The 25,782-nt window shown below is 40.9% G+C and overlaps 1 protein-coding gene across 1 annotated transcript; it reads right to left on the minus strand.

Moving 5' to 3' along the window:
* Positions 1–433: 433 nt before the first annotated feature.
* Positions 434–21,665, minus strand: LOC143131832 (olfactory receptor 2G3-like). The gene is made up of 2 exons (XM_076291419.1): positions 21,156–21,665; positions 434–862 (listed from the first exon to the last, which is right to left on the minus strand). The coding sequence occupies exons 1-2, from the start codon at positions 21,663–21,665 to the stop codon at positions 434–436; spliced, it is 939 nt and encodes a 312-aa protein (XP_076147534.1).
* Between the last annotated feature and the right edge of the window lie 4,117 nt (positions 21,666–25,782).

The raw sequence follows: 25,782 nt of genomic DNA on the forward strand, positions 1-25,782 counted from the left end.
AACGTTTTGCCGCGGAAGGGTTGTAATATGTGTAGACAACTGCGTTACAAACTAACCCCATGCATTACTATCGCTTCGGCAGCACATACTAAACTATGGAGGATTTTTTGAGTGCTGTATCTCCTCATTAGAAAGTCTCTGGTAAAACTGGTTGTTCTGGTACCCCCCCCCCCCCAAAAAAAAACTTTTACTTAAAGTACATTTTAAATGGACTACTTTTTACTTTTACTTGAGTACATTTTCAGATTGGTATTTTAACTTGTACTTGAGTAATATTTCATCAAAGTATTGGTACTTTTACTTGAGTACAATATTTTCGTACTTTTTCCACCTCTGCATCAAGTAAACATGCCTGTGTATAGGCCTAATCTTAGTGCTTTAAGTAGCCTAACTGACAATGGGTCACGAAGAGCGACAAAGGTCCAACAACGACTTATTCAGTGGGAGCAGTGATGCTGGGCCTTAGACTAAGAATAGCTGGCAGGTCAGGAGTAAGCCTTGATGTTGCGATGCGAAGAACGTCGCAGAGATGTCTGTCGGTCAGCCTGGTTCTTAGACGGCTTTTGTTCAGCGTCATTAGAGAAAATGTCTGCTCGCATATGTACGTAGACCCAAACAGGCTAATCATTCTGGCGGCATGGCGCTTCATGAGAGGAAACCTGGTCTTATCCAAACTCCGATAAAACTCTTGTAGGGGGAGAAGCTGGTGGCGACTTTTCAGTGACTCGTCGCACTGGATCTCAATAACTTCCATCTGCATACGCTCATCAACATCTGTCACGTCAACCGAGAATGGGGTTGTGAATAGCTTCATGTCTTTCTCAATGACCGAAAAATCCTGGAAGCGCTTACCAAATTCTGCCTGAAGAGATGTGATCACCGATACATATTTCATTTTTCTGGCAGAAACGTTGGCATTTGGGAAAGCTGTCTTCAGCTCTAACAGTGTGGGGAAGTGCACTACATTAAAGTTGCGTAGTTGCGCCTCTAAAAGTTTGAGCTTGACACAGAACGCTTTCAGGTGTGCGATTGTAGCGGGTTGAAATAGTGCACCTGTGCCTTTAAGGCCGTTCATTAGTAAATCGGTGGATACAGCTGGCTGATTTCTTTATAAGTTGACTTGCACGGTGGGTCAGGTATGCAGCAGAGGTGAGGCTGGTTTGTTTGGCTCGGGAAGGCTGTTCCGGTCTGTATGGTGCTCTTCCGGGTGGCAGCCGGTTTTGGGATTCTCTTGCATTTTGGAAGGCTCAATATTGATTGATCGGTGTGGCGTCTAGTTGTGTTGTGGACTGTTTGCGTTTAAGGGCTTTGTGCCCCTAAGTTGTGTCCTGATCATCGTGACCGCAGACCCTCCAGTGGGCTGACGAGTGTCTACCTCGCATTGTTGTGGCTGTCTCCTCCAAATACTTTGAAGCTACAGCGTGCCGTCTAACCCTCCACTGTGCAGATTGCATGGTGTTATCGCCAGGGTCGCCATCCTTTGCTTGCTGCAGTTTTGCCTCTGTTTGTCTTTGCTCATTTGATTTACATGTCTTGTCCTTGTCATTGTATTTTGTGATTTATTTGGTTAAGTGTAGAAGTCTTATTTTTATGTTCTTTTGGCTTTATGTAATTTCGTTTGCATGATTTTGGGAAGCTTTAAATAGGCACATATGCAGGTATAGTTAGGCCTGGCCGCTGTGTAATTCTACAGCTTAGTCTAGGCCCCCTATTGCTGCTGGGCTTCTCAAAGCAGTTGTGTCTGTCTATCTATTTGAATTTGTCGTTTGGATGGCCATCCACTCCCTTATTGTGTGTTTGTCTTGTATGTCTTTGATTTAGTTCCTGTTTGTATTCATTGTGGTAACGGGACAATTCAGTCAGCTCTAAGGGTCAGCCTGTGTCATCCGGGCCTAGTGTGATTACTGTTGTCTGTATTGTTCGTTGTCTGTTGTGGTTTGTTTTGCAGGAGTAGGGGGTGCTACAGGGGAGGCTGGTCACCTGGTGTTGGTGGGAGTCTAGCTTGTAGTGCATGTGTGGCTTCACTGTGTGTGTTTCCAGTACTGTTCACCTGTGTGTGTTGCGGTGGTTGCTGTCTCCTATATCCACGTGTGATCCTGACATCCCTTTCTTCAGGATAGCCTGCCTCCCTCTGGTAAGCCCCTTCCTCCTGTTCAACTAATTGTCTTGTCTTATGTTTTGTTACCTTCCCACTTGGTGGCACAAAGTTGTACATTTTAATAATAAATTAATGTTTTCTTAGTCTGTGTTACAGCTTTCCTTCCGGTCTAGGTTTCTCTTAATTTGTTCATCCTCTGTGCTTAAATAAAAACCTTTTATTTTGTGGAACTCTGTCTCCGTCTCATGCCTGAACCTGTGAGCCTGTTGAGTCTTTTGATTAACAGAAACCTGTTCCCTGGTTTGATACTAGGGTGGCGTAGTCAGCTACTAAATTAAACTTCTTGCCAGTTCTTGATAACGCCACACGTACATGTGAGACACAAGTTGATCTTTGCCTTGAAGACTCTTGTTCAGTGCATTGCATTAAGATGGCTGGTCAGATCTACCAAAAAAGCCAGGTCTGCCAACCAACGTGGATCATTCTGTTCGTGAAGGGGTTTGCTTTTCTCTTTCAAAAACCGGTCAATTTCTGATCTCAGTGAATAAAACCTATGCAGAACGGATCCACGCCTGAGCCAGCGCACATCTGAATGGTAGATGACGTCTCCATATTCAGCTTCGACTTCAGACAAAAAATTTTGAAACTGTCTATGATTGAGTGCCTTTGCACGAATGAGATTGATTGTTTTAACCACCGTATCCATCACACCATTCACCTCAACAGTCTTAGCACAGAGTGCTTCCTGGTGGATAATGCAGTGCATTTTTACAGCCTCACCGCAAACTTTTCTGCACACCATAGAGGCCATCCCATTCCGCTCGCCAGTCATTGCTGGAGCCCCATCGGTGGTAACTCCACACAGCTTGTCCCAGGGCAGGTTAATGTCATTCATAGCAGCCGATACAGCCTCGAAAATGTTGATGCCCCTAGTCATACCTTTTAGACTCCTAAGATCAAGCAACTCCTCGTGATGCCAAAGTTAACATCGACGCCTCGTAAAAAAATCAACAGCTGCGCTGTGTCTGTAGCATCGGTAATCTCATCACATGCAATTGAGTAAAACTCAAATGCTCTTGCCTTGTCTGATACTTGCTGATTCAAGTTAGCTGAGAGGTCTTCTATTCGTCTGGTAACTGTTTGTCTGGACAAACTCACATTGCTGAAGTCCTGAGTCTTCTTTGGACACATTATCTCGGTAACTTTAATGAGGCAGTGTTTAACAAATTCACCATCCGACAGAGGTTTTCCATGATCAGCGATCAGTTGAGATACGGCATAGCTAGCCATGGTGCTGTTTTCTTGAAGTCTGTTTGCACGAAAAAATGCTGCTGTTGAGCTAACAGGCTAGCTGTCATCTGTTTGACTTTCCTCTCCCGCTCCATGCCCGTGTATGAAGTGTATGACTGATGTTTAGTTTCATAGTGTCTTCGAACATTATAGTCTTTCATCACTGCAACATAGCAACAACAATAAGTAAGCATTTCTAACTAGTCTAGAGCAGAGCCAAATCTTGCTCGCGGCTCACTCAAAATTGAAACGAAAAAGTGCAATGTACACAGACTAACGGGCCAAATTACAGTTTAATTTTTATAATTCATGGCGGGCCACTTAAAAGAGAGCGATGGGCCGCAGTTGTCCCGCGGGCCGTAGTTTGGGCACCCCTAATATAGTACAAATGGGTGCCAGACGTAAAATGAGCTGGTCCACATTAGGCCCAAATAAGGGCCGCAATCGCCACTATCGAATACTCATCTGGTCCGGATCTGGCCCAGATCATTATGATAAAGTGCACATTTGGCCACAATAAGGGCCGCAATCACCACTATCGAACACTTATCTGGTCCGGATCTGGCCCAGATCATGACGATAATTTGCACATTTGGCCCGGATCCGGGCCAACTAGGTTGAGGGTGGGCATTGATTAATTAAGTCACCTGACATTATGGGAGCGGGCATATCTATAGGCACCTGGGGTCCTTAGCTCAGTAGCGTTTTACACCTCAAACTCGGCTGTGAGTGGCAGTGGTTCGGTGTCAAGTTGAAGGTAGGCCTGAAATGTTTCCTCATAGACGTTTTGTTGCGTTTGACTAAGTGCGGCCATTAGATATTAAGTGGGTGTCTGTTTTGTTAGCGTGTAACTGAGCGGACGCCAGTAGACTAGGTGTTTGTAATAGCGTATAAGGCATTCTGTGAGCCACAGGTTAGAGGGGCTTCTTTTTTCTTTTACCCCTGTGTTCCCTTGTCTTCCCCTTAGGCTTAAGTAATTTCAGATACAGTCGAGCCTGGGTAGTGTGGGAGGCTACTGGATAGAGGGTTACCTTAAGTACTCAATGACTGGTTGTAGTGCTGTGTGTGAGCCTTAATGTCTGTAGCTAGGCTTTACATAGCGACAGAAGATTTGCAGTGCAGTGTATTGTGACTTCTTAGCGTGTTTTACTTCAAGAAGTGTGGTTATCATTCACGTGTGGTAGTGAGACCTAACATCCTGTTAGTATGTCATCTCTTAGCAACACGACTAGTCTAATATTGATGGCTGTAACTTTCCCTTCCCCCCTCTATGTGTAATTGTTGACCAACCATAGCAACACCTTCAGTATTTAATAAAGACTATATTTTTATACTTTTCTAAACACCTGTCTTTGTACATTCATTGGGATAGAGTTCCCCTTGCTCTAACATCAGACACTACTTATCTCAAGGGGTGGCGTAGTCAGCTGTGCATTAGGGGGCGCCACAATAGCATTCTGTACACCCATGTACAGTATACAGCACATCTTTGGTGTTAAGTAGCTTGAGAAGGCTCATTGTGGCTAAAATGATGTGATGAGGTTGCTGCTCCAGGTACCTAGCTAGTGTAGTGCCAGTCACCTATACAGTATGTGATCTCTGGTGTGCCTAAGTGTGAGGCAATCCTCAGAAACCGTATATGTTTGTGTCACCTGGACAAATCTGAGAACAGTGTCATAGAGGCCTTAACCTAGCCCGTTTGGCACCAGACCTTATCTCAACTGAAACAAGCTTCATTCACCTCTCATTTCCAAGGGCTGTCACTAACAGACGGAGATCAATTGGATAGACCTAAAACCAAACAGAGCAATCAATAAGATGACTAAAAAAAACATCTCAACAAACGAGAATTTTTTTCAAAAACTGCTTCGTTGTCATTATGTTAAGCCCGCTTCAACGGTTGTGATTGTGCCCGGGTCATAGGAACATTGGAAATGGGAGTAAATGACCTCTTTCTCAGACAGACCTGCAAAGCTAATTCAAGTTTGCCAAAGGTTTGTCTAAACTCCCAGGCTAGCCTTAACCAGCCCTAGAAACAGCTGTGCGGTACTCATCCAGGCTTAGAAAACACCGGCAAGAGAAACTATACTGTACATTCAGTGATTGATTAATTGATTGATTGATACATTGACCAAGTGATTCACTTTTATACAATGATTTATTTCATTTTATTTTCATCCATTTACTTAAATATTTGATATGCTCTGGATGCTCTTTTGAGTCTGAAATAAAGATTAAATGTAAGTATATCCATCCTCACTGTAAGGTATACAAACAAGGACAATATATAAGCATAAATACATAATGCAAGTCAAACATTATTGATTCCTCTTTGTATTTAAAGGTCAGTAATACAGACCAACACGAGCCAACAAAATATAAATACATGTTTTACTATAGCCTGCATTGCTACATTTTATAACCTACATTGTCCAAGGTTCATTTTTCGCTACTGCAGTTTAATGTCCAATAATACTATTGCATTATTTATATATTAATCTGACTCTTTTACTCAAAGTTACAGATACCAATTGCAGGGGCCAGTCTCCGTGGAGCAACTTTCAGTCTTGCTTGATTAAGTAAAGGAATTGTGTTTGAGTTGGGGTCAATAAATGAAGCTCAACTCAATAAATTAAGCTGTTCTGGATGTCTCAATGTTTTTCCTCTTTTTATTAAATGAAGTGCAAAATGTAATGAAACACATTTTACATGGCAGTAAGTACACATCCAGACAGGCTGTAAAATATTTATTTTATCTAAAAAAAACTCTGTCAAGGTCCAGTCAACCATACAAAAGTATGGCTTACAGAGGGTGAGAACATTTCAGGAAACTTGTCAAATGATACAGCTTATGGCATAACAAATGATGCAGTGTATGGCATAACAAATGAGATGGCGTTAAGAAGCCTTTTGGAATTGCAGCCCAGGTCAGTATGAGCATAATGTATATAATTTAGTCATTTTATATTAAAACATTAGTGCATACAGACCGACATGATCACAATTTATCGACAAAACATGCTCTTATAGTTTATTACTTTATTACATTTAACAACCTACATTGTCCAATGTTAATTTTGCATTGTGAGTAGACACTGGCATCAAAACATGATTAAGTAAAAGAAGTCGAGGCATGGACTCCACTAGACCTCTGAAGCTGTGCTGTGGTATCTGGTACCAAGACGATAGCGGCAGATCCTTTAAATCCTGTACGTTATTAGGTGGGGCCTCCATGGATCGGACTTGTTTGTCCAGCACATCCCACAGATGCTCGATTGGATTGATTGGGGGATTTTGGTCACTTATGTGTTGTGTTCTTCAAACCATTCCTGCTATTTCTATGTGGCAGGATGCATTATCCTGCTGAAAGAGGCCACTGCCATCTGGGAATACTGCTTCCATTAAAGGGTGCTCATCAGTGTTGGGCAAGTTACTTCAAAATCATAATGTATTACTTATTACTGTCTTTTAAAAGTAATTTGTTACATTATAATATTACTGTCTCTGAATTGTAAGGCATTACACTACTATTGCATTACTTTTAAGTTAATTTCACCAAAATATCTAGAAATATGGATTTGCCATTCTAAATGCAGTTTATTACGCTCAATGCAGCTTGCTCTTCCAATGGAGGGAGATGTGGTTTAGCATAATGAGTGAGCTAGGTTTAAGGCTAACAACAGTAGAATGCAATAGGCACAGTGCTCATGATGCAATACAAGGAACATCATAGTCAGAATTTTGTTAAAAACCGACAAAAGGTCAAAGTCTGCTAAATTGTGATAGAAATACTGTAACTTTAAGGCCTAGGCCTACTCATTAAAATCAATAGAGAGCCTACTATATTGTAAATCAAAGCTTAAAGGAACCGTATGTAAGATTGTGGCCAAAACTGGTACTACAATCACTTTCAAATTACTGTAGAGCGGTGTATCCCCTTCCCCTCCCCTCTGACTGGCAGAGTTGGCAACCGGATGACGAAACACTACTGACTTTGTGATTAGTAGATAGGTGGAGGGTGGCGCATTAGGCCAAAACACAACATGACAACATCAACATCAGTTGAGGGCTGCAACTTCACTTTTTAAATGACAATATCCTGGCCAGACTACTGTTGTCAGTGATATAAGTATTTGAAATGAACATGATATCTTAATGTCTAGTGACATATCAGGGCAATTTTATGATTCATTGAAATACATTTTTTACATACGGTTCCTTTAATAAAGACATGTTAAGATGGTGGCCTGCTGGCCATTTCGGTGCCCTAAGTGAGTGAGTGGCTTTGAGTGAGTGACATTTAAATGATAACTCAAACACTCAAACACCTGTGTGTTTTTAAACATTAATTTCTGAAGAAATTATGTTTTACCTATAAATGGTGCACTGTCACTTTAAGAGCATTGATCTTTACGTTGTCATAATGCCCTTTTGCCAGCTCTTGTTTAGGCTACAAGCCTTATTTGTTTGAGTTACATTGATAGCACAATATTAACAATAATATGCACAATGTTAAGTTGTTTGAAGCAACCTTCATTGCTTTGGAAATGGAAGTATGCAATGACATGTTGCTTCACATTTCGTTTTGCGAATACAAGTGAATTATGAGCCTGGTATCCACCTAGCTATCTGAATGGAATGCGTTTCAGTCGACTCAGCATATCATGTGCTTCATGTAGCCTAAATGCTTGGAAAACGAATTATTGAAGACCCACCAATTCTAGTAGGCTACAACGTGGTGATTGAGAGAACCCAAAAGGTATCAAACTTGCATGTAACATCGTGTTAGTGCATTTTGACATTGTAAACGTTATTGATGAAGAGTGAAACGCAGTTTGCAATAAAGCTACTATTCATTGGTTACATTTGGGTGCCCCCTCTGTCCTTTGGTGCCCAACGCAAAGTGCGTGATGCGCGTGGTGGGAGCGGTGGCACTGCCAGGCTACACAATCTTTTTCTGCATTTCTATCCCGTTATTCTCTTCAATTCAAGTTCACAGCACAAAGCTGACATGCACAACAGCATAGTTTGTGTTTTATCAAGAATCAAAAAGATTAGCGTGGCACTACTTTAGATGTTTCATTAATTTACTTGTGCTATTTCGCGAGGCATAGAGAGATCTTTCGGTTTCGCACACAAAGTGCACTAACTATTATGTTCTTCATAGCCTTGTCTCTGACAAGCTGAAAATAATGAGCGTAGGCTTATGTCCATCCCGCAAATAGAGTCCGCCTGCGAGTTTGCTGCAGCAATCATATTCAACCAGTATCAGGAGATAACGTTCTACTATTTTGCGCTGATTTTTTCTCCTCTGTTGTTCTCGCGTGGTGTGGTGGCAAATATGTATCAAAACAAAACACCACTTAATTTCGGGTTAAATGCATTGTAACGCGCGTTACTGAAGTTTGTACTGAGTAAAATATTACCCAATTTTTTTTTGTAATGCCTTACATTACCACGTTACCGCAAACAGCAATATATTACAGTAATTACATTACTTTTGTAACGCGTTACACCCAACACTGGTGCTCATAATCAGCAACAATGAGCATGTTTACATGCACCCATATAATCCAATCATTATCTGATTTCTGGAGATTAGGGTTGCAAAATTCCTGGAATTTACAAAGTTGGAAACTTTCCATGGGAATTAATGGGAATAAACAGGAATTAATGGGAATAAATGGGAATTTTTAATATGGCAAGTTAGTCTATAACAGGGAACTTAAATGTAGTGGACAAAACCCTATCTTGCACTCTAATATTAGTTAAAACAACCTGATTTAATGCAATTTCAGTCGAATTTCTACCCTGCACATATGTCAATCACATGAACACAGCAATCGGCATAGGCTGCTAGACAGAAAGGAAACCTATGGTCCGTTATATGCATGGGGGAAAAAATGTTCAATGTACAAATCGGATTTTGTTGTTGAGTAGTGTGGTGTATCTTGGGCAGTTCAGTGTTGCTAGTTTAGCACGCTAGTAAACCATAGGCAGAGAATGGGATTCCCACTAGCATGCTAGCTAGCTTTGTATGCTAAGCTAAGCGAAAATACGAACATACAAATCATATTGCTTATTACGAAACGAATGAATATAAATTGCCTACATACAAACTAGGGGTGTCACGATTCTCCAAATCCTCGATTCGATGTAATTTTCGATTTTGAAGTCACGATTCGATTCGATTTTCATTCTTTTTCAAATATTACTATTAATGCATTCCTTATATGTTATTTACTCTTTTTGGTCTTTTCCTTTTCAGGGGGCTTTTATTTTGAAACCGCTTTGAAACCGTTCCAACCGCGAGGTTGTTATGTAAACAGAACTAACATTAGGCTAAAACAGAGACGTGAACATATTGAAATGAAACAGCACAGAATGTTAATTTGATTGTTTCAGCACACTCCGAAAAGACCCAAGGTTAGTGTTCATGGAATATGTACTTATAAATGTGCATTTTAAGCCTTAAAGTAACTTTGGACTGTAATTAGACCATCTTTTCACTGGCTAAGTTGAGTGGGCTAAATTAGTTTTAATTGACGTGAATGAACGAATACTTCCACACCGGTGATTTCAAAGTAGCAAGAGGGGCTTTGATTTCGGTAGGTTGATGTGTAGGCCTATATTTTAACTGGCTGCAGCGATCGGAGTGTTGACGCTGCAGTTCAGCACGTGCATGTGTGTTTGTGCGTCTTGGCATACATGCTGGACGTGACATTGGGGGTGTGGCTGCATCGTCGATTCTACTTTTAAGTTCGAAGTTCGAGATTGAGATGTAATTTCGATCGATTTCGAAATAAAATCGAAATCGTGACACCCTTAATTCAAACGTAGGCTCTCTTAAATAAAACCCTGTGGCGTCATCTCTACACCATTTACGCATCTCACACTATGGCCTATACGCTTCGTTTCATTCACACAACGACAACGCTTTTACTTGGCACGAAGTTCTGGAAGAACTGTGCCCAGATCTTTTCCCATCCTTTCTCCCCTCTAGTCTAACGGTGACTGTGTTGAAGAATTGAAATTGGTTGTGGTCTATTCAGCATTTCTCAAAATATGGGTCCGCAACGTGGAAAGAGCGACGTGGTAAGAGCGTTCATTCAATGCAGGCGTCTGCGCGAGAGAAACGGAAACTAATCGATAACGTTGGTATCAAAGCTCTGCTTCAACCTGTTGAATGCTATTTAATTGTTTAACGACACTTAATAGAACGACATTGATTTTTGGAACTTCCATAGAAACAGAGGAGAGACTGTATATAGCACTGAGTATTGTATAATCAGGACTTACTTAAATCAAGATGCCACCCAACTTCTGGTTCAGGCAATAGTCATCTCACGACTCGACTACTGCAACGCCCTCCTGACAGGTCTCCCAGCCTGCGCAGTGAAACCACTTCAGATGATCCAGAACGCGGCGGCGCGCCTGGTCTACAACCAACCCAAGAGGGCACATGTTACCCCGCTACTCATCCAGCTACATTGGCTACCTATGGCGGCCCGCATCAAATTCAAGGCTCTAACGCTTGCCTACAAAGTAGTCTCCGGTTCTGCTCCCACCTACTTGAATGCCTTCATACAGACATACGCTACCTCCAGACCGCTGCGCTCCTCAGACGAACGACGTCTAGCTCTACCTCCGGTACGCTCAGGCCAATCCAAACTTTTCTCATCTGTTGTTCCTCGCTGGTGGAACACACTGCCAGCTCCTACAAGGGCAGGGACATCCCTCTCCATTTTCAAAAAACTCCTGAAGACCCAGCTCTTTAGAGAACATCTCCTCTCATAGCAACACTTACAAGTCTTGCTGATCCTAGCACTCACCAGCCGTCTTAAACTGACACGTAACTGTTAAAAACAGCACTCACTGATGCACTTATTCTTACTGTACTTTAATGTTTTTTTAAATTGTCCTAATATTGTTGAGAATTGCTCTAAACTTAAACTGTTTACCATGTTGTTAGTCGCTTTGGCTAAAAATGCGTCAGCCAAATGTAATGTAATGTAATGTAATGTAATGTAATGTATAGTCAAATTTGAATATAACGTGGCCAAAAGCTATTGTAGCAGGTCAGTGTTTTACGCCTATCTGCTCGCCAAAAAAGCTGGTATTGTGTTTCCTGAATCTTTACATTCAGGCATTCATAAACTTCATTAAAAAACATGTTTTTTTTTTCTCCATTTCCTACCAATGTATGATGCTTGCATGAGGGAAACATCCCAAAACAATAGCACCCATATAATTGTTTCTGTTTTGAGAAGTATTTCTTTTCTTATGCAAGCATCATGCAACCATGCAAAAGCAATAAAATTATATCTTACATTAGTAAAGCAGTCCTCTGATGTGCATGTCACAAAACATTTAAGTGAAAGTGCATGTATAACAATATAGGCATAATAAGGATTGTGATAATGATAATGACAATTTGATTGGGGGGGAGTGGGGTTGGGTATGTGTAGATGAGCCCTATGACCCCAAAGTCTGCCATGACTGGGCCTCAGGTCAAAGAAGTTTGAGAAAGGCTTGTCTACATAACCTGCATCAGATTGAGGTTTGCAATGATGCGCCTGAAGGCACAGGTTGAGGACCCAGTCAGTTACGTCACAATATGCACATTTGTTTAAATTCATACCTACGTAATCACCATGACCAAAATGTTACTTTTTTTTTTTACTTTGAATCTTGAAAAAAAAAATATTGACCTACCTACCGACCCATTTTTTTAATTTTTTTGGCTGTTACTGCAAACAAGAATATTTTTAAGGATGGCCTAATTTCCTTTAATTCCATGAAAGTTTCCAATTTGGAACATTTCCAAAATTCCCCAGCTTAAGTTCCCATGGTAAATTTCCGAAAAGTTTCCGGAAATGTACCGCCCCTTTGCAACCCTACTGGAGATATCCAATTTTTCAAGTGGTCATGTAAACAGCATAATGCAATATGCACAGCATCCTTGCCTATTTTAAGTGGGTATACTGAGATGGTGATGCAGGCAATGGTAGTCTGAGCGCGATCCAGGATCCAGATCCGGCCGCCTTGTTTTCTCGATCGATTCGCTCGACGTGCACACATACAAATCTTTTTGCTCCTATTATATCACCTAGCCAGGAGCAAAAGTCACTCGTAGAAGCAGATTCGAGCACTTGTATCAATTGACTTGTAGTCGTGCAAGAAAATCAAAGCGATCTGTAGAATTTTATTAATGAAAAATTATTTCACAGATGCACAACTTCGGATGCATTAGTTCACATTTGGGTTTACAAATGCACGAATGTTGTGCATGTTCTCAGATTATGAAACACGGATGTGCAAATGTGTTTCGCACCAACTGCGCTGCAACGTTTGGAGCAAAAGTGTCAAGTGCATGACTCTTGAAAGTTGTGACTCACAGGATAGGATTTGTGTACCTGTGAAAAGGATTTGTGAACCCGTAGCCCCTATTTTGTGTTAACAAGATATACAAAAATATGTACAACTTCAACTTTACTGTTACACATTTACGACTTTAGTGTGCACATGCAAAATCTGCAGTTAAATGTGCTCGCCACTTTTGCACCCAATATACCTTCATAGTCACGGGCTGTGGCAGACCATCTTGGCTTTGTTTACAACTGCATGTCAGCAGATCAGACCAAAGACCCGGACGTGCAACTCCTGAGGACCTCAACTACAGGGCTGCAGATCGTGGATGTGGTTTTTGGAGATGCTGGCACCAAGCAGGGTCCATGGTCTCTCCCACCCAGGTTCGAAAGCGTCACTGGTCGGCCCTCTGCCATCCTCTCACGGTTTCACATACCTGTTAACCATGGTTGACAGGACCACCCGCTGGCCTGAGGCTGTGCCACTGAGATGACACGGGCATTTATCGGAACCTGGGTTGCCCGTTTCGGCACCCCTTCGGATATATCCTCTGACCGAGGCCAGTTCACGTCTGAGCTGTGGAATGCTGTCGCACAGAGTCTCGGGGTGAAACTCCACCGCACGACTGCAGCTGCAGGCTAACGGACTCTATGAACGTTTTCATAGGTCAATGAAGGCTGCCCTGCGTGCCAGCCTCAAAGACAGCAACTGGGTCGACAAACTCCCGTGGGTGATGCTGGGCATCAGGACTGGGCCAAAGGAGGACCTACAGTCCTCTTCCGCCGAACTTGTTTATGGACAGCCGCTGCGGGTCCCAGGGGATTTTGTCCCTAGCACCACGGTTCCTTGGTCTGTTACTCTCTGGTCTACTCTATTGGACAATGCGAGGCTTTTCGCACATGTCCCTACTTCTCATCACGGCCTCCCTCAGTAGCACATTCCCACTGGGCTTCAGACGGCTGACTGTTTTCAATCGCCACGATGCCCACAGAGGACCGCTACGCCCAAATTCCTCTACTTATGACAGGGTCTCAAATATGACCAACAGATAGATAGAATAGATAAAAGAAATCTTAAAGATTCTTATTGAACATTACGATCTGACCATTTCTACCCTGTTGGAAACTCACGAGAAATTCCATCTGGAGGCCTTCAGTAAGGCAATCAATTGGGCAAGGGCAGACACAAAAGAAAATTCACCAATACATCGGTAGATACCGTTTGGCAACCCGGTAGATTCCAATTGGCATCCTCTATTTTTTTAGGGCTTTTTATGCCTTTAATTATAGGACAGTGGAGAGTGACAGGAAGTGAATGGGAGAGAGAGCAGGGGTAGGATCCAGAAAGGACCACGGGGCGGGAATCGAACCCGGGTCGCCGGTGTACGGTGCAGGTGCCCCAGCCAGTTGCGCCACAGCTGGGGCCCAATAGGCATCATCACTAGCTGTCCCAATTATTTCCAAGCCTCAGTTCAAGTCATCAGACCCCAAAACTAAAAGTGTCTGAATCTGATCCTTATGCCCCTCTGCAGCCTTTTGATATTGCACAATGCCCACTGGAGTAGGTCCCACCAGCTAATAGGGCAGGGATGATTGGACCCCACTTTAAGGTCAATAACCAGACTGAACAAGGGCACCAACCTGAGTCCACCTCTTTTTCCCAAGGCAACGCTGATGGGTCCCCTGAGGTTCCTCCAGTTTTCCATGCCATTAGACACAGTAGAGCTGACGATCAGCATGCTGATTGGTACCTTAATATCACTAAACCCATCATCATCTTTGGACAATTTGAGCAGAATTCCACCGTTTCCACACACTAACATTTAGGTAGACAGCTTTCCAGGGGCCGCATTTCAGCATCTTACTTAATTAGTTAAACAAATTGATAATCAAGATTAAGTCGAATTAGTTGTTATCTCAGCGTTTATTATTAATTGGTCAAACCTACACAAACTGCTGACAATCTGGAAACAATTTCAGGACCTCCACCAAGCTTGTAAAGCTAAATTTCCAAATTATCCACTGGTTAAAAAAGACGGCAGGGGTGATGTTTGACTTTTGGTTTGGTTGTTTAAACCAGGGGGTCAGGATTTCAAGGGTTAGATTCAGCCACTTACTGTAGCATGGCATTTGGCCGCCGACATTTTTAAAAACATGGCGTTACATGGTTGCAACTTCCGGCACCAGTTTTTACATGCTGATTGGTAGATGACAGCTCATGCACAAGTTTAGTGTTGGGCACGAGCGTCCATGTTGGTTTGCATTTCTGGAAGACGACAAATAAAACAACTAACTACTTGGATTAAGCTACTGATAATGCCTATGGTTTAGGCTGTATTACCGGACTTTGTGGTAAATAAAAGAAAAATGTTACGGACTGTACGATATTTACCGGGGGGGGGGGGGGGTGGCGGTCGTCAGGGGGGTAGGGCCTAACAGAATTTTTTAAGCCTGGAGAAAGGCCCAGGAGAAATTTTTTGGCCTGGGGGGAGGGCCGAGGAATTTTTTTTTTCCCTGATCAATGATCCGTTTTCAATATTTTAAAAGGTTTGTAGGCCAAAACATGATTCACGTCTCAATGTATTCACATGTCGACGTTTTGCCGAGGAAGGGATGGGATATGTGTAGACAACGGCCATATTGGCGTGACAAACTAGCCCCATGCATTTCTATGGAGTATTTTTTGAGTGCTGTGTCTCCACATTAGAAAGTCTCTAGTATGGCTGAGATGACTTGAATCGACTTGACTTGACTTAAAACCCATTCGAATCCTAGCAGTCTACACAAAACCATGGCTTTTTGGGAGAAGTTACTTTAATAGATATAAAAGGTTCTGTACCTGATGGAACGAATTGACAGACGTAGAAGGATTAACTTGCGCTGTTGACCCGCTAGCTGATCTGGCGTGGCTGACCAGGGCACAGCCACAGTATGCGCAGGTAGCTTTCCCACCATCTTCAGCCTCAAATTCCTCACACTGTCCACAAGAGAGGCATGCACCTCGAAATACGCCGCTTTTGTCCATCATGCTCTTGACTATCCTGTGTTGATGAGGGACGCACTAAATTTCGCGGTAAGGTCAGAGGCTTGTTTCACTTTACTGGCGAATCGTAGCCCTTGATGAAGTCACATGAGCTGCAATAAAGTTTGGGAACATAGTAAACAAATTGGCAGCATCTTTGTGGATATTCGATTATGAAAAAATAGCATTTATATCTTAATATGAGACTGTATGCTCATTTGTACTATAACGGTGGCCTCTGACACAAGAAAAGGAAATGATTATGTTGGGCGCCAGGCAGCCCAACTGCCGTGTCAGTATTAAGACCACGTCACCCTTCCCGTTTTAAAGTTGACAATAAAAGAAACCCAACACAGCATATGGTTTTCAAGCAGGTGATTCAGTGTATTAAACCAAATGTCATTCAGTTCAGGACGTCGGCGACGTCGACAACAGTTCATTAGATCAACAAAACGCTACGTCTATGGCGACGCACACAAACAAAACAATAACCAAAAACAAACAAATGAAAACGAGCGGCCTAGGAGGGGCTGGCAGCAAGTGTTCCTGTGTGTGTGTGTGTCCCGGGAGGAGAGCAGCAAGGAAGAGATGAAAACGACGTAGGCCTTGTTGAAACCAAAGTTTTTGGAGGAGGTTTAGGGAGGTATCAACTCGATTAGCCAGGCAAAAAGTGTAGCCTAACACTTCGCACTAATCCAATAGCACAGTACCTTTATAATCCACACGTCCATTCCGAACATCCACGTTCACTTCCAGTAGTCCAATAGGTCCATAGATTTTAGTTTGCTTCCAGTAGTCCAATAGGTCCATAGGTTTTAGTTTATTTCCATCAAAGCGTTTCCAAACTTCCACCAAGCTACCGCAACCTCCGACACAACGCATTGACTGAACATTCAACTCCCCGCCGGTTTGACAGCTCACTTCCTATTTTGTTTAAAGCGAGACTCCAGCTCATCACCTCCACCATACCTGATTGGCTAGTCAATTAGAAGGTCACTAAGCCAGCGAACTACTTCAAGTGACAATAGTGAGGAAGTAATATGTAATAAAAGTGTGATGTAGTGAAAGTAAGTAGATAAATATATTTGGGTAGATTAAATATTTTATGTAAACATGACAGAAACGTGATTCTGTCACAGTAGGCAGAACATTTGCAAGATGAAGATCACACAAGTCACCAGGCATACCGCGATGTGAGTTCAAGCAATCTTTATTATTTTTATGTAGCAAAAACTGGTAGAAAAAGGCCCACTCTGATATTATTCTTAACCACACATAAAACGGCATGTTTTCCTCTTGTTGTTCTGTATGATTCTGAAGCATCTATATAGCCTACGAGAGGCGTATTGTAGAGATCAGCGCTGCATATGTACCCGTGTGTGTGTATGTGTGCTTTAAACTCCTCCAGGGGCCGGTGTGTTCTACAAGCCCACTGATTGATAACATCTTAAATCCTTCTCGACATTTTCAATTGACTCCCACTCAAACTGAGTCTCCAAGGGCCTAATGTTTGTTCCAACACTTCCGCTCCAACAATTGGACAAAAAAAGACTTCTCAAAGATTTGCACTCTTATCACAGGAGGCTCAAAATTTTAGATAGAGAGACAATTCCAGGGAGCCCACTCTTTTCCAATTCCCTTCAAATTGAGAGCCCTTTATGACAAAGATTTTGCAGCCGTCTCCCGAATCAACTCTCTTTTTATATAGTTACCACAGTGCAACCTGTGGTAACTCTATACAAAACATATTGATCTCAATGGTGCATCTTGCCCATGTTCAGGGTGGAAAGTAAAAAAGAAAGATTTGCATAAGACAAGTCGAATTGGTGTTTTTAAAAAGAAGGGATCATGGAGAATAAAGAAAAAAATATCAAAGAAATCTTTGTATATTCCCACAAGGTGTTTAGGTGCTCTGAAAATGAGAACCAAAATGATTCCTCAGACTTGTGAGGGCTGCTGTTCAGACCCGGAAGGAATTTATTTTCTGTTCATTGCTTTTTGTGAGAGTGTTTCCACTTATCTCAGTAAGGAACATAAATCAAGAGCCTATGCTGAGTACAAATATGTCTTCTGAAGGCCTAAACAGAGCCCAGCCAAAAACTCCAATACAATTTTGATCAACTTTGAGAGACAGCTATGACCATGCAGGATCATCCAGACCAAATGTTACGATTCTGTTACATACTATTCCTATTTATGTACCAGCATGCAAAATGTGAGCCTCCTACATGGTTTAGTTCTTGCGCTATGGGCTTGTGAACTTTGACAAAAAAAAGAAGGCGAACAAAATCGACACACCATCCTCCTGTAAAACTGGCTGTATCTTGGAAAGTATTGATCTTACATAAAAGTAATTTTACAGTGTACACCTGGTAATTTTTTCAGAATTTTTTGAGACCTAAGTGCGTGGGCCCTGGTTGAATTGACGTGGAATGACCCAACAGCAAATAACGCTAATGAAGAAAGCAGAAAAAATAATCATATTTGTATTACTTTGTGTCTTACATTAGTCTTTATAACTATATATTTATTTATTAAATAAATAAATTGACATTGACATTTAAAAGTTTTTCTTGCAAATTGGAAAATAATTCTGTACACAGGATGCACTAAAACAGCCATTGAAGGCTGTCAAGAACATGTCAATCAAACAGATGGTGGTACTGGCCAATCAGGGAACCGACAACTCCCTTTTTTCGAGATGGGCCTTGCTGCAGAACACAAAATCCAAGGGGTGGAGCTGGACCTAAATCCAACTCCTCCTACTATATCCGCGCTTGCACCCTACCGAACATTGACGTGATACTGTAGGTGGTGGTAATGCACGGAAGGGCGCCTAATCTGCCAATAAACACTCACAAGATGAAGATGACTTTGCATACTCTTGTACAATCACTACATGTTATGTCCCAACAAAATATGGTTTTAAGTGCAAGTTGCTTTGAAGAAGTACTGCATAATTGTTAGCTAACCAAAACGACAGAAGTGAACACACATTTGAATTATGTATGAAACATGTTAGAAATATGACATGGACATATGTATTCATTGATATTAATAAGTCTACTTTACAAAATTGTTTAATGAACTTATTTTAATCCTCGGTTGGCCAGCGCTGCACAAATCGATAGCAACAAGCTAACAACCCCAAAACTATATTCAGACATATCCGACTCCACCCATTGAACCCAAATTCAGTGTTTTAAAAAATATCTGTTTTAATTGGTCGAAAACAGAGTTTTTCTATAGATGAAAGGCAAAAATGCATGAAAATACATTTTCTGTAATTTGGAGCCTATCATCAGATAGCCTACTAATATGGGTAGGTATTCAGTGTGTTTTAAATAATTAATTCGATCATATTTTTCATCTTTGCAAAGGAAAAGATATGTGTGAAAGGGATTAAATGCCCGCCTCATAGGCCTGTCTGAAAAACAAGCTGGTGCTGCAGTTAGCCGTTTTTGAAAAAAAAAAAAGCACTGGCCTAGCCAGGGAATACACATACGATTTTTTGGCAAATTTGGGATTCAATGAAAGGAAGTCAATTAACCTTTTCCAGACCCACTCCCAATTGTACAGTTGTGAAGGTCTGGGTTGTTTGAAGTTTAACGGGTAAGCTTATTTTCCAAAATGTTGGCATGTTCCTTTTAAAGAAATGAGAAATGTCTGCACTTTGCATGAGTTAGTTTATCACACAATACACAGATGGTTTTCCTGTGGTGTTAAGACTAATAAGTGATGGACTGTTTAAAGTAGGCCAAGTGGGGATGGCAATGGTTTTTGTTCTTGCCATTTGAGGCTCATGTCATCATTAACAATTGTAAGCCAGATATCCCTGCCTCACATTGGCTCGGCATTGGAATTACAGCTATCAAGTATGGTTTCCAAGATACAGGTGGAAGCTCAGCTTACCCACTGGCTCTAACTATCCCTTCTACGTAGTATGGATCAGTTATTGTTGTGGTGTGTGTGTGTGTGTGTGTATGTATGTATAATAATCAGTACTGACATGGTAATCACTCATGGTATACAACTTAGTCTGCATAGTACCTTACTAAACTGTGGAAGTTAACCCCCATAAACTATTGGTAAGGGGAGGGAGACTCATAAATGGTAATGCAAGTGTAGTCTAGAAATTCCTCACTGGATGATACTTGACGATATGAGAATTCATACATAATGCAGGCAAATCATTATTTTGTTTGTCTACTTATTTCTATATATCTCTATGGATGTGACAAATAAAATCCTTGTATCTTTGTAATTGTAAATGTCATTGAATGCAGACTGACATGAGCTCAACATTACATTATATAAGCTTTTGTAAATGTTTAATTAATACAGCCTACAGCATTTAATTAATTTATATTATACATTTATATTGTATTATTTATATTTAATTAATACAGCATACATTTTACATTAATACAGGAAAGACCATAGACTGTATATTATATTGGGAAAGACAGGTAAAGTTCAGTATCATTCGCATAACCATGATAGATTAATCAGTGGGAGCGAATGATCTAACCTAAGGAAGTGGTGTAAATGGAAAACTAATTTACTAATTAATTGTGAGTAGAAACTAAGCTCAAAACAAGATTAAGTAAAATAACTAAGAGTTGGTACCACAGTGTGTCAAAACAATGAATAGAGCTTTTCATGAGTAAATCACCATATAATTTCATTTAAGAGTGAGATATCCACCAGTTACCAAACCCAAGACATGGGTAACAATTGGATTTTTTTTTACATTGTAGGTTATACTTTCACTTTGCCACTCCACAACAACTCTGCACAGTGTCCCATTAACTGCATGACAGTACGCATTTACATTTTTCTGTGAAGTAAAAATCATGATGGGTGTGCGTACCACAACATTCATTCCTCCAGGCGCCTCTTGGTAATGCTTAATAATATGTTACACTGACGATGGCTTAGGCCGACACGCGTCTGTGGACATGGCATTAATAAATAAGTAAAGACAATGTACTTGAGAGTGCGGTTTTTCTATTCTAAATCATCTCTGGTGACACATTTTATGTTTACAACCTTGTCTGAATACTGCTTTTCGGATCTGTGGAAGTTGAAGCCCATAAGTTATTGGATTTGATAGTGGAGGGAGAATCAAAAACAGTATAGCCAATGCATTGCGTACACTAATTGGCAGGTTTTCTGAACCAACCCAACTGTATGATACGTCAAACAGTGTTGTAATGATGAAGATGGCTATAACCAAAATATGGGGCACACAAGTTTTGGCAAACTTTGTTCTGCCCTCACTGGATAATATGCAAACCCGTACAATACGAGCATATGAAATTAAAATTAAAACAAACTGTATACAGTAAGCTGTAATATGTAACATGCTCCAAACCTGGTTGGCTATGGCTAGAGAACAACCCAGCTTTAGTATTGAAGGATTATCACAGAATAGTTTACGGATGTGAGATCCACAAATGGGTATTCTAACAGTAAGAACAAGAGCTGTTGCGTTTGCCAAAAGTGGATAAGCCCAGGCCACTACAAGCAGTTTAAGCACAGCATGTGGAGTCAAAATACTGTGGTATTGCAGTGGTCTGCAAATTGCCACATAGCGGTCATAAGACATCACTGTTAAAAGAGTGATTTCACACATTGCTGAGGAATAAATCACATAAGCTTGTGTTAGGCACCAACTGTATGTTATTGTGTAAGTATCCGATTGCAAGTCCAGCAAAAATTTAGGGTAAAAACCAACAGTCCCATAAAGGCTATTCACACATAGATTAGAGAGGAAAATATACATAGGCTCATGGAGGCTATTTTCTATGATCACTGTTAAGATCAAAGTTAAGTTGACTGTAATGATTAGGACATAAAGGACAAACACCAACAAGACGTACATAGGCTTATAAACTGATCCCTGCAGTCCAGAGTAAACAAATAATTTAAAATCAGACAAGTTGTCCATCATCTCAAGCATAATTCACATGTATCTTAATAATAGTCTAGAGGTAGCATTTGAACATATCCACATAGAATCACACACCAAGTAACATCATATTGCAGTATTATGGTCATTATATCAAAGACCATTTACAGGTACATTAATAATATAGAAACATGTTGTATTTGAAATGGTGTCATACAGCTATTATATGCACTGCCTGTTTTCAGTTTTGTTGTGAACTCAGGGACTAGATGGATTGCTTATTTATAGCTTAACCTCTACCTTTGGGACCGATCATATGAATAGCCTACCTGATTAACTCCAAGGTAATGGGGACTTCACATTGCATGTGACATGTGCTGTGCTCGCCGCTAGGTTGCTCTTGGTTGAGTAATGTCCCATGGTTTTTTTTTGTAGTGCTTGCCGTCAAGCTCAGCACAAAATACCAATGACTTACAGTGCGCCACAGTCTAAGTTCAACATGATTGAACTTCCACCGCGGCAAGAGCGGCATAAGAGGCAAAATGCTGCTTGCTGTGTGCTTTGCTCGGCGCAGTGGCAGGCCAGTTCTTGTGCGCGCAAGCTATTGAAAATAACGTGTTTCATAGCGCAGCACTGCCGCTTGAATATAGAATGTGAACCCCGCCTAAGAGTGTTTTTAAACTACACTCCCAGTGAATCAGTCCGAGTAACAACAGCTTAATGTTTAAATGTACAGCATTTTTGTATTAACCAGGAAACACGATCTAAACTAGATGTCATTCTCTCCGCAAAAATAAATCACGTGTGGGTGTGTGTGCGCATATTGTGTGTTTGTTTTTGTGTATATCTGTGCTTCTGTGCATGTGTCCGAGCAGCGTAGCTGCAGGAACCCTATTGTTTCTGTACCGTTCATTTTTTGGCCAAAATTCTGTAAAAGTCATACTGCAGCCTAAACCGTAACTCCAAAACTCTTGAAATTTTCAGGTATGGTTACCAGTACCCCCCTCTACCCATAACCCAAAATTTGGGGTACTGCACCCAAAGGTGGCGCTATTGAAAAAAAAAGTTAATTATGCTTATTTCTCCTTACCAGATTCACCTAGACTCAAAATTCTTTCAGAATATTAATCTCTAAACTCAGATGCATCTTTTTGGCCCTGGTCTTATGGTCTACAAATGTTTACTTTTTCCACAATTTCATGGAAAAGCCAAACATTATAAAAAGTTTCACACTCTTCAAAAATAATCGAATCTTCACCAAAATTCTCACAGACAATGTTTAGACCAAGCCTCACAAAAGTTATCGCTCAGAATTTTGATATTTTGTTCCATTTCAGAGATATAGGCTAATAAAGTTAGACCACTCAGGCCTTTTTTCCTAGATCACCTATATTCCTATAAACCGTAAGTCCTAGAAACTTGACATTTTCAAGTATTGTTACCAGTACCCCCCACTACCCATAACCCAAATTTGGGGTACTGCACCCAAAGGTGGCGCTCTTGTCAAAAACGCTTATTTCTCCTTACCAGATTCACCTAGACTCAAAATTCTTTCATCATATTAATATCTACATTCAGATGCATCTTTTTCACCCTGGTCTTATGCTCTAAAAATGTTTACTTTTGCCACAATTTCAGAGAAAAGCCAAACATCATAAAAAGTTTCACAGGCTTCAAAAATTATCAAATCTTCACCAAAATTCTCACAGACAATGTTTAGACAAAGCCTCACAAAGTTATCAAAAGAATTTGGATACGTTGTTCCATTTCAGAGATATAGGCCAATAAAGTTCGACCACTCAGCCCATTTCTCCTATATCACCTATATTCCTATATGAGTAATTTTTTTTTCTTGGATAACAACCATACAACCATCATTAGGTGGATACCATTAACAGTGCACATTTTCAGATATGTACTCTTTTTTATAAAGCCCTTAATTCTATTGTCAAATGTATGCTAGGAATTTTCTTGATGTTGTGTGTTTGCCAACACACATTTTCACCATTTGAATGTGACTGCTCAATGTGTATGATTGTCAGTGGCTGAGTGGGATAATGCCTAGTGCTGGTGTTTGTTAGGTTGAGAGTTCGAATCCTGCTAGAGCTTTAGGCTCAAGATGCACATGCTATTGGTTATTGAAGATTCACACTATTGAACAGCACCTGAATGACATCAGACAATTAACATTCACACTCATTAGTTGCCAAGAATCAGAATGCCGACACACTCTATGACATATAGGGGAACTTCTTTGTTTACTATTTTTCCTTCATCATTAAGTCTATCATATTTATATTTCATCCATTACTGTTCTTCTCTATAAATGTCTAATTGCCCCAGAATATCCAAAAGTTTTCAGGTGTACTCTTTCAGGAAAGCCCTTCATTTTATTGTCAAATGTATACTTGGAGTTTTTCTTGTGTGTTTACCAACACACATTTTCACCATTTGAATGTGACTGCTGAATGTGTATGATTGTCAGTGACAGAGTGGGATAATGTCTAGTGCTGGTGTTTGTTAGGTTGAGAGTTCGAATCCTGCTAGAGCTTTAGGCTCAAGATGCACATTCCAAATCTTTGCAAATCTTTCCAAAGTTTACCCGCTGGGAAACCCTGTAGCTCCGGAGCAGGGGCTCAGACCAGGATAAATTGTTTGCTCGCCCTCAGTTCGCTCTTTTGTTCATCTCAACCCAGCACTCCAGTGTGTCCTGCTCTGTGTGCGTCTTTGAGTTAACGTAAGTCATCACTTTAATCACCCTCACTATGACTTTTGTGATGTTTATCAGTTTGTAGAGTAGCTCTGCCATCATGTGTAAAGTTAAGGTCTTTGTTTGTTGGTTTGGTGTGTTGGAGTCCCATGTGAGAGATGATTAGGTGATGTTGGTTGACTTGGGATGTCAAGTATTGTTTAGTTGTACCTTATATAGCCATATGATTTCAGTTTATTGTTCAAATGTCAATTGGTTTGTTTGTGAGTTGGGATCTGTACTGATTTACCCCATTTCACTGATTACTCCATTTTCTGTTTGTTTCCTATTTGCAGCACACATACAAGTAAAGAACAAAAGAACAGATGAATTGAAACTCAAATAAAGTTAACTTGTGTTGCACCGAAACCTGCCATCTCCGTGTCATCACTCCATACCATTGAGCCTTCTGAGTCACACCATTGAACAGCACCTGAATGACATCAGGCAATTAACATTCACACTCATTACACACTGCTGGTATTTGTTAGGTTGAGAGTTCGAATCCTGCTAGAGCTTGAAGCTCAAGATGCACATGCTATTGGTTATTGAAGATTGACACCATTGAACAGCACCTGAATGACATCAGGCAATTAACATTCACACTCATTAGTTGCCAAGAATCAGAATGCCGACACACTCTATGACATATAGGGGAACTTCTTTGTTTACTATTTTTCCTTCATCATTAAGTCTATCATATTTATATTTCATCCATTACTGTTCTTCTCTATAAATGTCTAATTGCCCCAGAATATCCAAAAGTTTTCAGGTGTACTCTTTCAGGAAAGCCCTTCATTTTATTGTCAAATGTATACTTGGAGTTTTTCTTGTGTGTTTACCAACACACATTTTCACCATGTGAATGTGACTGCCTAATATGTCGGATTGTTAGTGGCTCAGAGGGATAATGCCTAGTGCTGGTGTTTGTTAGGTTGAGAGTTCGAACAAAGATTGTTAAGGCGGAGCAAGATACTTCATCAGGAGCCACTTCCGGGAACCCGGATCGCACGAGGGGGGGCTCAAAATCCCCCTTTATGCAGAGCAGAGGCAGCGACTGCTCCATTGAAGTCTATGGGCATAGCTCAGAATTTTACCACATATGCTAAGGTTTTAGTTCTATAGAGTTAGGAATGTGAATTTTGGGCACGTTTTCATGATCCTCAAACCCTTGTGAACATTTCAGGTACATTTGTAGCATTCTTGAGCATTCCAGTCTGGAGAAAATCGACTTTATATCAGGTGTGCGCCGGTTATTTATGCTGCTGCTGTTGGGGGTTTGCAACGTACGCTCATCAATACGTCATCGACACGCCTCTTTATGCAGACAGGATTCGATCC

This window comes from Alosa pseudoharengus, unplaced genomic scaffold (assembly GCF_046254945.1).
Source record: "Alosa pseudoharengus isolate Yale_2024_CS ecotype anadromous, Long Island Sound unplaced genomic scaffold, YU_APseudo_1.1 YU_APseudo_1.1_scf_18, whole genome shotgun sequence".
NCBI lineage: Eukaryota > Metazoa > Chordata > Actinopteri > Clupeiformes > Clupeidae > Alosa > Alosa pseudoharengus.